The sequence below is a fragment of the Lygodium microphyllum genome, chromosome 16 (genome assembly GCF_053477565.2).
Source record: "Lygodium microphyllum isolate KBCC chromosome 16, Lygodium_microphyllum_v1.1.10, whole genome shotgun sequence".
NCBI lineage: Eukaryota > Viridiplantae > Streptophyta > Polypodiopsida > Schizaeales > Lygodiaceae > Lygodium > Lygodium microphyllum.
Genome location: NC_141150.1, coordinates 80,510,669 through 80,524,844, shown reverse-complemented (window position 1 = coordinate 80,524,844; position 14,176 = coordinate 80,510,669). Strand labels below are relative to the sequence as shown.

Genomic DNA, 14,176 nt, shown 5'->3' with positions numbered 1-14,176 from the left:
GGTGTGAACATAGTCAATTGAATGGTACTCTAGGCATGACATAGTCCACCAATTGAGTATGTGCACTTCAATCTAATCAAAGCTTACAAATCCAAGGTAGAACTTGAAGGATTCCTCAATGATTGGTAGGTCAAAATAGGAGTACAATTTTATAAAGAGTAAGGAAAAAGAATTTTATAGTTCTTTTTTATACTAGAAACATCATATTCAACTTTTGAGATACATAGCCTTGGTAGAGAACCATAACAACATGCATTTCATCTAATTATATTTTAAGGAGGTCATTATTTAGGGTTAGCAAAACTTGTGGCACTTCATTTTTAACTTTATCTTCATGTAAACATTTTTCCTTACCTTATAATCCAATAGACTTGATTGATTAAATTGCATTTTTACATGTGAGGATACCTCCTTTTGTTGAGCTTCTTCATGCGCAATCAAAGCCCACTTCAATCAAGGAGCTAGGTTGTAGGGATTGCCATCAAATAGCATCTCACAAGAATATGATATGGATAATGGGCCCTGATTTTTATCCAAACTATAGTAGGCAAACCAAAAGAATATCTTGATTAAAATCCCTTTCCAAGTATATAATATGACTAGAGATATTGAGTCAATCAATGCAAAAATACGACAAAATTATGTTAGGATTATAGTTAATAAACAAATGGGATAAGGTTTCAATACAAGTCATAAGCAAGAGGCTATTTTCTATATCTCGTTTCAATTGTCTTTCCCTAGTGTAGATCACTGTGAAGGGTTAGCCCTAATAGGATACACACTTTAGTTGGGATGTCCCTATCTCGAAAAGCCCCAAAATCCAAATCCCTACAAAGAGTTATTCTAATTTAGATTTCATCTTGTTATTTGAATTTATAGTCACATCACCCTTTTTCTTGAAGGAAAAAGATGAGAGGGGAAGTGCATCCTTCCAACAAAAGGTATGCATAGAACATTGGCCTCTAAGTTGGATAGATATGCAAGCATTCTCTAAGCTCTCATTTTTCTCAAGGCAATGCTCACCGACTCATGAAGATTGAATTGGGCTTTAATACTAAAGGATTACTTCTAACATGCATTTTCAAATCCCAAAAATCCTCCCAATGAACCTTCTTAAAAGTTAGGATAGCATGGGTTAGATCTAGATAACTTCAAAAATGGGTGAGAATTGTACATTAAAAAGAACAAAGTCTGTAAGGCCTAAAGGAAGAGTGTGGTGGAAGTTAGGAGAAAGAATGATAAGACTCTTAGACTTAAAACAAGCTTGATAATGGCACTTCAATAAAGGGGGGCACTTATTAGGGTCCTCATAAGGAAATAGAAGGCTCCTAGAAATCCAATTGGTCCTATCTTGTTAGCCATTTCCTTCAAGTTAGGGAAACCAATACCTCCTTTCCCTTTTGAAAGGTTGTAAATCGCATAAGAAACATTATGGACGTCTTGTTTCCTCCTCTTTCTTTGCACTTTTTTTCTCTCCTCCCCATGAACGAAAGAGAGACATGACTTCATACTCTCAAACTAACCTAGATCGCTAGGTCAACAACCTATTAAATTTTTTTTTGGGAGAGAGAGAGAGAGAGAGAGAGAGAGAGAGAGAGAGAGAGAGAGAGAGAGAGAGAGAGAGAGAGAGAGAGAGAGAGAGAGAGAGAGAGAGAGAGTGTGTGTGTGTGTGTGTGTGTGTGTAGTGAGTGAGTGAGTGAGGTTTGCAACAGCAAGAGCTAGCCTTGCATTGATCACCTATGTACAAATAGTGAGGATAGGGTTTTGCCTTCTATGTTAACATTTTGGTTGTTCATACTTATTACAACTTTTGATTCTTGGCCTACTGACCTTCACACTATTTCCATGTGATTTAATGATTTGCCTAGGAGATACCCCCGGACTTATATTTTATAAATAATACTAAACGAATTTTATAAAATGAAAGGATAAGAGAAAACTTGGATTGGAAAAGTTAATTATTATTGATAGAAGCTCTTGCTTCTTTCGATCCAACTTTTTAACATCTATATTTAGCTTCCTTGCTCTATCCTTTTGCTCGACACTCTTTACTTTTTAAGAACCTTCACTTTTTCACCGTCTTTTTCATCCTTGCCTTGCAAGATGGTAGCAAACAACTAGTGGTGAATCCATCCATGCCATCCTTGTCAAATTCTTTTCTTGGTCATGGATTTGAGTCCTTAATCAATATGGTTGAGCCCATAATCAATATGGATTTGAGCCCTTAATCAATATGGTTGAAAATCCAACCCATCATTTGAGACAACCATAATGTCACCACTTGTTGTAGAAACCATAGCCATAATTTCTTTAGGAAATTTCAAGAAGGCGTTGCCAATCAATGGAGGCAATATGCACACATGCTCATACAATATAATTGCAATGAGCTTGGTCATGTGTCTCCTAGCATCCTTCATCCACTCGTGAGGAGGGTCGAATGTTTGTTTCATAAACACTCTTTTGCCAACTCATTAGGGGGGTTGGAGCAAGCCCAAGGTTTGAAGAAAAAGTCCAAGAGCTAATTGTCAATGATCTCGAGTGAATCATGGAAATAGAAGAGGGATTCCTAGATGTGCAACATACACTAAAGTTAACCAAAGGGATAGGAAAATGCATGTATATTATCATATATACCCCCTTTGGTTTGCTATTAGAGATAGTTTTCAAGCATGGACCAAGTTTTCAAAGCGGATGTCCTAGTAAGCAATAATCTTAAGCAAGCTATCTATGGGGCATTAAGTTTTATCAATAATCTAATGGCTTGGTGGAGAAAATTATGGAATACATAATGAATGATCGCAAGGAAGCCTAAATAATATTGGAACTATATTAAAGAGTATGAGAAATATCTTTAAGTTGCTTTTTGGTTGTATAGCACAATTAAAGCAAAAATGTAGTTTATAGTGTTACAACAATTCAGTCTATGGGAATATGTTCAATCCAACCACACCACTTACAACGTCCTCAATGATAAGTATAATACAAGAATAAGTAGCATTAAAGAAGATTTTCTATTGAACTATGATAATAAGCAAGATGTGCATACTGATACCAAGTTCAAGACAAACATGGCCTTTTATATTGAATCAAAAGTTCAAGATTAGCGTAGCTTGGCTAGCAAACCTTCAAGGACTTAGAATCAATGGATATCTACTCAATTTTCACCAACCATTTGCAAAGTAAGAGTAGATGGTGATAGTTCAAAAAGGTTTCATTTTTTCATCTTTCAAGGGGACCAACTATGAGCCTATTTTTATAACCACTATGATTGCTCTTGTATATGACCAAACACTAGAGCACCATGCATTTAGCTCTATGGTTTCTTTATAGTTCTTTGCTGATTTTAGAAACAGAAATGAACATTCCACCTTATCCACGAATGATGAGAAATAGAAATGAAACACTATGGGTATCCAATCCACTTTGATGAAAGGCGTTGGTGCACTTTACCAATATCTCTAAATAGGATACGAGAGGTGTTGGTACATTGAACAAAGCCTTTAAAGAAAATTTCAAGGAGCAAAACAACTCCTCTTACAATCACCACTATTACAAAACCAAACCACAAATTCAAGCATTGCCATAATGTGTCTTAAGCAAGAGAATCACAAGTACATGGCGTTGTGAATGCATGTTCTTATTTAACATAATGTGTAGGATCTTTCTTTTCTGAATCCAAATTTAGTTTATAAGTTTCCTCCCTAGCCTTTAACTTTTGACTATTGTGGATAATGCAACCTCCATGTTTGCAAGGCAACAAAAATAGGAAAGCTCTTCTTATCACCATGATCATTGATGTGCCCAAAATTATGTAGAATCCAAATTGGGCATAGGCCTATTGAGAGAAGAAGCCTTTGCATAGAAAATTTCTTTTCTCAAAACTAGAATTCGACCATGGAAGGCTCTTACTTGAGATCCTTTAATTTCTTGGAGAAATGCATCAAAAGAAGGCATCCCATATCATATATGCATAGACTAAAGAGCATGAATTGAAGGATACATGTCTATATTTCAACATGATTTTGAATATATAGAGTCCAAGCATGTAAATTTGTTCCGAACATGGGGTTTCCCCAAAACGTTAAAACTTTGTGTGACAAGTAGACCTTCAGCGTCTATGGCCAAGTATTAAGAGGCTGCTCCATATAAATTATATCATGAGTGATGAGTGTACATGCGCCCACATCATGTTTACTATAAATGGCAATTGACTTTTGACAATGTTCTTAGCAAAGTCTTTTAGTTTATTATATGCATGGGCTTAGCCTCAACAATACTCTTACATCCATATATTTAAGAGTTGTGGAGGATTATTCCTGATACCAAGAATGAAGTATGGTCCATCTTTGCCAACGATATCACTTCGACAAATGTAGCTTGCATAACTAAAGTCTAATAAGTGTTTAACATTGTCATCACTATAACGCTTCAAGCATATTCCGTAAGTTTTGCACATTTCTATACACAAATCTCTTGTGCATTTTTAATGCTTTATTCAATCCTCTTCTAAGAGCAATAAGGGGGTCTCTTCTTTTATTGCCAACTTCATCACTTTGATGAATCTAATATGCATGACATATAAAAGCCCTAAGAGGGAAGTAACACTCTACAAATCAATGCTCAAGCGACCTTTTTGGAATTGCATAAAAGAGCCTTCATCCACAAAATTTTCAAATTATACATAAAAATTATGATCTCAACTTTCAAACTATTTTTTTGCAAGTTATCTTTTGCTTAATACTAGACCTTAAGTCTTTAGGATAGATACTATTGTATAAATCGATTGTGATTGATGTGATATACACGATTAGAAATGGGAACAAGAGTAATGAGGATTACTAAATGCTAGAGATTCTATGGATACTACATGAAGTTATGGATCACACTCTCACAATAGGCGATTGAGACAAAGTGGAGCATGAACAAAAAACACATGCACATATGCAAGGCACAAATTACATGCAAAGACTCTATCAATGTAAGAATAATGAATTTTGCTTCAATTATAATTACACATTTAGGCCACTTTTTAAACTTATGATGATAGGCACTTATGGTGATAGGCTTGAGAGATTACGGGTTCAAAACCTAACCCCATTCACGTAGCTAGACAAAGATATGACATCATAAAGCCACCACATTGTGGAATTGGAAAGTTCCACCTTCACTACTCCAACCACCCTCCAAACCAACAAGATTTTTATTCATTTACAAATTTTTGGCCACTTAGAGAAAAGGATCCAATATCGTGAACAAATTTTTAGTCACTCAAAAAAAGATCCAATGATGTAAACAAGCGTATATCAAGGACCGAATTGTGTAAACAAAAGTACAACTTTGGCATCTTTCCAAACCAATATTAAAATAAAGGATATACAATATCACCTCTTTTTTACGTACTCATTTTTTCAAACCCTAAAATTTTTTGAAGTAAAAAAGTGTAATAGATGGGATGGGCTATAACTTGTAATGAAATGGAATATTTATTTGGACAATACATGATATGGTTGAAGCCTCACTTCCCTTTAGTCAAGTGGCGGCATCTTTGTTGCACAAGCAAAAAGAGAGAAAATGGGTTGCAATCAAAGTAGCGCACTCAAGCCTCAATTGAGTATCTCTTCTTTTTCTCACATTGCATTGCTTATTGATGCTTTCTGATCGTTTTTTCGAGAGATGTCTCCTTGCTCTCAAAAATATTGTGAATTACGTCAAAGCGCATTTGATAAATAAGTATGTTTTATGAGTAGCAAGACAAGATGATTTCATGCCATGGGATTCACACCTATTTTGGGAGGGGTTTAAAGATAGAAGGCAAAGTTCCATGTATGAAGTTAACCAAAAAATCTTGGAAACCAATGGAGAACCTCGACTTTAAAAGCTATGAGTCATTATTGATACATGCTTAGGCTATTTTTGTGACTAAAATGTAAAGAAATGTTAAGGCCTACCATGAAATCTTAAGGTGTCTCTCAAAGACTTACCATGTACATGGCACTGACCTCAGTTTGTTGGTTGGGGCATCCTTATTTCTTTGTAGCACTCGAGGAACGCACGCCTTTCTACTATCCTGACAGGGAAGGCCACAAGAGCAAAAGAAAGAGGACTTCATGTTATGCGCTCTCTTCCGTGATTCGATCCTTGTAATTCGAAGTGCTAAGAGACGTTGAGGACTCTGTAATGGCAGGAGCATACCTCCCGAGACAAGCCTTTAGCGACGCTCGTTTCATAGCCTGCATCAGTCCAACCCTGCATTTGCTTTACATGCAACACAGTTGAGACTTGGGTAAGTCCATGACTGCTTTGCAGTAAAACCCTAGATTTATTTGCATCTGAACAGTACCAACTGTCCTGTGTCACATCGTCTTTTTGATAACAAGTACAGTTCAATTCCTCCTCAGAAATGTAGATTCATCAGGACTCCATAACATTCACCTGTCATTCTTATGCTTGCTACCGATTCATCACAAACTCTAGAATCTGCTCACAAATCGGAAGAAACACTCTTATGTTGCATTCACACAAAGAACTTATCATGTAACTACACAAGTGCACACGACTACTGATTTCTGAATACAAATTAGCCAAAAGAAAATGCAGAAAGCTGTCTGTTGACCGAAATTGTCTAATTAAATTTGCAATCTAATTAGATTGTTGTCAGTTTTAATGAGGAGTCACCAAAAATGCTAAAAGAATTTGCTAACTTAATGTACATCAGAGGTGACAAAAAAGCAGTAAACGTGGTAGCCTAGCTAAGCAGTTCTGGGTGAGCTGCCAAAATTACAGCAAGATATTCAGGGTTCAATTGCAGAAAGCCACTAAATTCCTCCCAGCTTATCGTCCCATCGTGATCCAAATCCAAAGAATTGAAGAGCCTCTCAACCTGGAGGAAGGCAGGATGAATCAAGACTCAGAAAAAGATTCCTAACCTCAGTTGCTCAGTGCATATGGAAATTGTTAACCTGTGATAACCAAAGTTAACCTTGATATTGCTACATAAAAGACCGCATTTCAAATTTTGCATATACCTCTGAGGTTTCAATGCTTGGAAAGATGGTTTTCAGACTTCGTTCTACTTCTGACCTTGATAGTAAGCCATCATGATTCACATCACATGCGTGAAAGGCTGCCTCCATTGTCTTCGCAAAAGAAGTTTGCGAGGACAAAAATGCCATACCTGCTACAAACTTTTCCACCCAAAAAGCAAAATAAATCAATTCATTTATGTTCATTTACATCCAAGATCTTTTCCACATTAGAATGGACAGTGGTATCTAAACAGTGCATGCAGCAATGAAATTATCTTATGGTCAATGAGCCACTGCTAAACCCCTACCAGGTTACTCACTTTTGGACTCTGCATACACCTAATTTCACTCTATCATCATTGGCACCATACACCTAATTTCTACCGCATCAAAAGCTTGTGAGATCCTTACTGCAGTTAGTAACTACAATACTTGAGAAACCCAATACCCATTTAATCATAATCGACATGCTTGCCTTTCATTCCAAATAAGGACGTTTATGTTAACACAAAAAAAGAGCTTTGGTTGGTGTGATATCAGTTGAAATTTTACTCTAAGGGGTGCACTGCTCACAGTTGACATGTGCTTCTAGAAGACTCTTTTTAAATCCCCCCTGCTAGTTTGAAATGGCTTGTGATACAGCAAGTTTCTATATACTGGTAACTGAACACAAGCAAAGGAAGATTCAAGTTGAGCTGCTTCCACAAGCTTTTTATCTTACACGTACTTTCATTGAAATTTATTTTTCTGTGAATGAAAAGACCTAAATATCATACCATCAATCAAAAACCTCAAGGAAACTTCATAGTATGAAAAATAAGTGGACTATGGAGTCCTAAGCAATGTATTCTTGAAGGCACAAAGCCTCTGGTAAACAGACAACTATTCAGGTGGAGTTTAAGAATGAGATGAAACGTTCCCTTGGCATATTTCAAAGCCATGAACTTTACATCCATTGGCCATTCACACCTACATCTTCTCATCATGGTTGCTTTAAGTTCAATATGCACTAGAAACTTTCTATGTTAGGAGGGAGAGTCCACATTTTACAATCTCATGATGGATCAAGAAAAAGTAAACCACGTAGATGTGTACAAACAAACAGCCATCACCATCAGAACATGTTAAATGTTCCGGATACCCCAGTTTCTGAGTCTGCTTCTCCTAATTTTGTCTTCCAATTAGCAGAAATGTCTTTCAGCCTATTTACCAATAGAGCATACATATGGTTGAAGAGAGAACATTTCATTCAACTTTGTTTACCCTTGATTTATACTTCAAATAATTGAGATATATTTCTACAAGATTCCATCAAAACATATGTAGTCAATCTATCTGCTGCATTTGACTGATACTTCTCAGAGCATACATACCTCTCTGAAATTGATATATCCTTTGTCGGACTTGTCAAATAATTGAAATACTTCTTGAGTGTACGGCGTTTGAGGAAGGTTAAGCGCTGCTATAAATTGATCAATTCGAAGATACCCACTGCAAAATTATAAACCACTGCTTAGTGTTCAGAGATTACTCCTGACCAATTTTCACCAAGATTCAGCAAATGGATTGAGAACTGTCAAACACTTATCATTTGTTAGATGGGACAGGAATATACTATGAAAAAAATACCTGTGAGTTACATCCATAGCACTAAACTTTTCCAGATAGTGCTTGGCAGTGTCATAGTTCAGATGAAAAAGCCTTTCCATGGTTCCAAATTCTACTAAAGAAAGCTCCGATGGCTGCATTAGCTTGGCAGCTTCCATTGAAAGCTTTGCATCCAGAAACGTGTGATCAGTCCATGGTACATTTAGTGCTTGGGCCATGCTTCTTCGGACTCTTTCAGCATAACTACGAGGATGTCCCATTTCATGCCTTGTTGGAAAGGCAACTGGAAGATACTCCACCTATGTCTCCACTCCATGACTATCACAAAGTCAGTCAAATGCAAGCATAAACATATCTAACTTGTAAACGATGTAATACTTGATATCCCAAAAGCTAGATCAGAAATCACCCAATGCAATTCCAAACTCTATAGAGTCTGAAGTCCACCTTACACTCAGTTTCCTATGAATTTATCACATTCTGTCTGGAAGTCCATCTAACACTCAGTTTCTTATGAATTTATCATATTCTGTCTGGCACTCATACATGATAAATTTCAAGGCTTGCATATAACATTTTGCAGAAACAAGGAAAATGTATTTCTGCACCAGTCAAAAGCCCATCAAATACGTATTCTCCTTTGTTTTGCAACTAGGATAGGCACAATAAGCATCGACCAGATTTTTGGTGAGTTTTGAGGGCCCTGCCCAATTCCTTTGTGCAAAATGGTCAGGGCATCATCAACTTCATGAGCGTGAGCTAGGAATTCTTAGACCAGGGCCCTAGCATAGGCATCCGAAACCTTTCTACAACTCCCTTGGTCTCATTAGGTAGAAACTCTGCACTATGCACATAGGATGCCCCTTACTGAGTGCATCAGGGACCTAAATCTTCGTGCTTCACACATACTCCATAACGAAGCCTAAATTTGGAAAAGAAGTGCTTGACATGTACTCCTTGTAGCTGGTAAATTGGGAAATGAGTGCCACAATTTCAGCCAGGCTGTGTGAGGAGCGGAGTGCTCATAGTAAGCCTTCAGATCAAACTCGGTGCTAAGAACAGAAAATTTCCATTCATGGTGCCCATACACAATGGCAAGTACAACTCAATTGGTAAGTGACATAGTTTTTCTTTGAAGGAAATGACTTTCTTCCACAGCACCAGATAGCCACAGAGATCCCCACCCTAAAAGCATTTGTGCAATTTGGATCTAGAAGATGCTAATTTGGAAACCAAACTGTAGACACCTGAAATCATTAGAAACCAAACTCAATACAACTCTACCATCAGGCTAGAGGGTAACTATACTGGTCCACATAAAAATCTCAAGAGCTTCATGTACTGGAACAATTTATCATGCCTGTCACCTGTGCCAACCAGACACTTCAGTTGTAAGGTGAGAGTCAAACCTTCAAGCTGCATAGGTCAAATAAGTTGCTCTACCCTTGCAGACCACACACTTGTACAGATGAACAAGGTTATAAAACATGCTCATGGTACATCACTCATGGAAATGAAACATCTACCCACGGGCTGTGAAGGGTGATAGCCCCATGCTCCAAAGAGGCTACTCCCAAAGGCCAGCCCTATGAGTCCACCCACTGTATGGTTCATGAACTGGGTGAGCCTCCTTCTGTGAGAGTGTGCAATGGAAGCAGGAACACAGAAAGAAGAGAAGAGCAGATGAAACACAAGAAACAGAAGGAAAACACTAATCTGAATTCTGATACAAGACTGCACAAAATCGGCCCTACATGCTGCCGAGATGCATCACTGAGGGCACTGCACTGATGGCAGAAGATGGGAATCTGACTGAAGAAGATGAGTGAGAATGATGGTGGTGGCTGGATGATGTATGGATGCACTCTCGACTAAAACGATCAAGTGCACCAATGGATGAGATGATCAAGGCCTGGAAACCCTAATCTCCACCTGAAATGCCTGAAATGGAGGAATCAACACACAAGATAGACCGACAAGCTCAGACAGTGAGAGGTCCCAATTTTCTCATCATTGAGACTCACAAGCAAGGAATGTATACAATATAAGATATAGAATAACATGGCAGCTAACAACCCCTCTCAAATGTTGGATGTGGCTGAAGGTTACAAGAATTGGCTTTGAATAAGGATACATTCAATTAATATTATCTAATTGAATATTTTCAGTTTGAATAGATACTATATTTGTTTCTATAGATCTTGTTTGTGTTTGTATAGACTCAAATAAAAATGGTCTTTTTTGTGACATTACATTGTTAACCATTTTTGAAACATTTATATTTTCAATAGATTTACCTCTTGATACACGATCAAATATCCTTAATAAATTTTCATAAATTATTATCCTCCCACTATTTGTAACAAACCTTTTCTATATCAATTGTTAAGAAGGCATATTGGCTCAATGATTCCAAATTAATTTGATGCTCGTGTACTTCGAAATGCAATTCATCTTTCTATTTAAGGGTGATCAATGGCCACAACATCCTATTATTGTACTTGGGTCGTCATTGACGAGATGCACGAGAGAAATTAAAAGTTTAGTCGAGCGATTAAATTGACCAAAAAGCTCAAATGACTAAGACTTTTACACTCAGATAATCACATTGAGTAGAAGCCCATATAATGAGTGGTTTCAAAAAGTGAAATTAGATGTTCATAATCAAAGAAACAAACCATGAACTTACATAATGAAGCTCTCCAAAAGCTAAATTTGGCAACTCCCAAAATTTAGGAGATTACTATTTTTGAAAGTTGCTCAAATGGAAAGTTTGTTCACGTCACAAGCTCCATAATTTCACAAGAAACAATTTTGCCTTCAACAAAAGGTTTAGAAGCTTCTTTCTCTAGAAAAGTGACACGTGGCATCTAGAATGGGACATGTATCATTTTGAAGAGACAACTGTCCCTACACTTGCCATTTTCAACAAACACTTATCATTTGTAACCTCTACTTTTCACTTTTGAGCACCTAAGTTCCACATCTATATATTGAAGGTCTCTCTTTTCATTTGGAATAAGCTCTTATATTGAAATTTCAACAACATGATTTGTATTCTCCTATCAGTCTCCCATCCAAGAAACACTTTCTACTTAGCTTGATCTAATCCAACCACTAAAGAAGAAAATAAACTTGTTGCTCAGAGTTTGCAAAAATTAGAGTTTCAAAACCCTAATTTTTAGAATTGCAACAAATCAACCCTTTTGTATATGGTTTATGCACTTGACACCCATGGTTTTGTTTCAATAAATTCCTATAAAGGGGGAGAATTCAATTCCCCTCTCAACATGGTGTCGACTCTCTCTCTCTCTCTCTCTCTCTCTCTCTCTATATATATATATATATATATATACATATATACTCATTTTTAGAATTGCAACAAATCAACCCTTTTGTATATGGTTTATGCACTTGACACCCATGGTTTTGTTTCAATAAATTCCTATAAAGGGGGAGAATTCAATTCCCCTCTCAACATGGTGTCGACTCTCTCTCTCTCTCTCTCTCTCTATATATATATATATATATATACATATATATATATATACATATATATATATATATATGTATATATATATATATGTATATATATGTATACATATATACATACATATATATATATATATATATGTATATATATATATATATATACTCATTTTCATAATGATAGTTGATCGAGTTGATTAAGTCCAAAGTATTTCATTCTAACATTCTTTCCAACGCTTATACTACTACTGGTGATCAGTTGTCATCGTCTTCAGGTGGTCACATTGCTGCATTTAGTTCCAACCCCAAACTACGTTCTAGTTTCCAGCCTACTGTCCTTCCATTTCCAACATCCGCCTGATTTATCTTTGCATCTATAGTAGGTTGTGTTTTCAGCACTTTTCTTCCTCGATCTCTACTTCCACTAGTGGTTACTGCACTCAAGATCCATCTCTGGTGGACGACACATATCAACACATCCCTCAGCCCGCTTCCACGAGAGCCATCAGCTGTTGGACAGCTCTACTCTACCCTTGAGCATTCTATACATTCACTCACTTCAGAGTTCTCTTTCTCTCTCTCTTTGTGCTTGTATTTTTCTGTTTTGGGTTTTGAGTTTTGCCTTTAGGGTTTGTGTAAACACCCCGAACAACGTAGTATGCTTAACAATTATGATATTCGTTTGTTTTCGAGATTTAATATAAAAGAGAATGAACACTTAAAGCTGGAAATGAAAATTACTCACAAAATTACAGCCATGAAAATGTAAAAGTAATGGAGACAAGATTGAGGGTTAAAGATCACTCTCACAAGATCATGCAAAGATGCACAAACACACATGCATTATCTATTATGCAATGATAAGAACTGATTTCTTTACAGTATCAGAGAAGAAAGAGGGGAAATCAGCCTTTTTTCATCGTTGATCAGCAGTACATGGATAGGGCTTGCTTCTTGTTGCTAAAATGAAAGAAAGAGCTCGAGAAGAAGGTGCTGTAATGAATTTACAAGCTTGCTGTCCTGTAAAACAGCAGTGATAGAAGAGGGAATATGGAGGAATTTGATAATGGAGAAGTGGGGGATGATGATGGGGATGGATGGGGCCAATTTTTGGCTATCTGTGGGTGCTATACATGAGTTTACAGCAAAGAAAAATGATGCTAAATGAAGAAAAACGAGCTCTTATTTATAGGAGAGGGAAGAGCTAGTACAAAAGGGGAAAGTGGAGTACCACAAGACAAGTGTCCAACCACATGACATGAGATGTGACAAGTGGTAGGACTCTTAGAAACTTGTGTGACAAGTGTCTTGACACTTGTCTCTTCTCTATGGCCTTTCTTTTTGGGCTGAATACTGTCAAGAATAGAAACAACCAAATTTAGTAAGCACAGTCAGAGTACAAAATTTACTATTTTTAGAATGACATCCCTATTTTTTAGGACTAGCATTTTTAGGCTAATTCGAGGCTCTTAAAATTTAGGGACCTCCTAAAATTTAGGGACCCCCCAATATGGGTGTCATATGAAAGCTTTTTCCGTGTACATCGCAAAAACGGTATCAGAATCTTCATATGACTTTCCTATGCAAAGAAATGTGCATTTCAAGCTTTCAGCCCACACATGTACATTGTACAAGCATTTCATGATCATGCCATCTTGTTGATTGTAACTGTCTGTTCTGGCGGATCTAGCCCACACTTTAAGGCATCGATCCTTTCTGTGTGCGAGTCTAACCCTGATATGCGTGAGTTCTAGTCACAGGCGCCCAATCGGGCCATATAGGTGGAAATGTGAACTATCTTTTCTCTAACCCACCGCACGAGTCCACCATAACCTGTGACCACTCATCAGTGGCTAGCTCCAATGCACTTTTCTTTATATCTAATTAGTGCAAAGGAAACAAATTTAATAAATCATTATATAGACAAATTAATGAAAAAGGATACAAATTCTGTTTCTATAGAGTTGTGACAGTTTGCATTTATTGTGTTACTGTCTGAGTGTTACTGTGTTTCAGTTATGTTCATACATGCTATGTTTTCTCTATGAAAACCC

The 14,176-nt window shown here is 36.9% G+C and overlaps 1 protein-coding gene across 6 annotated transcripts in view; it reads right to left on the bottom strand.

The window, feature by feature from the left end:
* Window positions 1-5,332: 5,332 nt before the first annotated feature.
* LOC148023028 (lysophospholipid acyltransferase LPEAT2-like) overlaps window positions 5,333-14,176 on the bottom strand; it is a 54,695-nt gene continuing 45,851 nt past the window's right edge. The window contains exons 3-9 of one of the 6 annotated variants that reach the window (XM_087696030.1): window positions 8,655-8,932; window positions 8,399-8,516; window positions 7,026-7,184; window positions 6,782-6,880; window positions 6,341-6,477; window positions 6,193-6,255; window positions 5,334-6,067 (exon numbers count right to left, since the gene is read on the bottom strand). In XM_087696030.1, the coding sequence (XP_087552156.1) occupies window positions 6,451-6,477; window positions 6,782-6,880; window positions 7,026-7,184; window positions 8,399-8,516; window positions 8,655-8,932 (681 nt within the window). In that variant the 3' untranslated portion in view covers window positions 5,334-6,067; window positions 6,193-6,255; window positions 6,341-6,450. The other 5 variants (XM_087696031.1, XM_087696028.1, XM_087696029.1 and 2 more) reach the window with 5 other exon arrangements.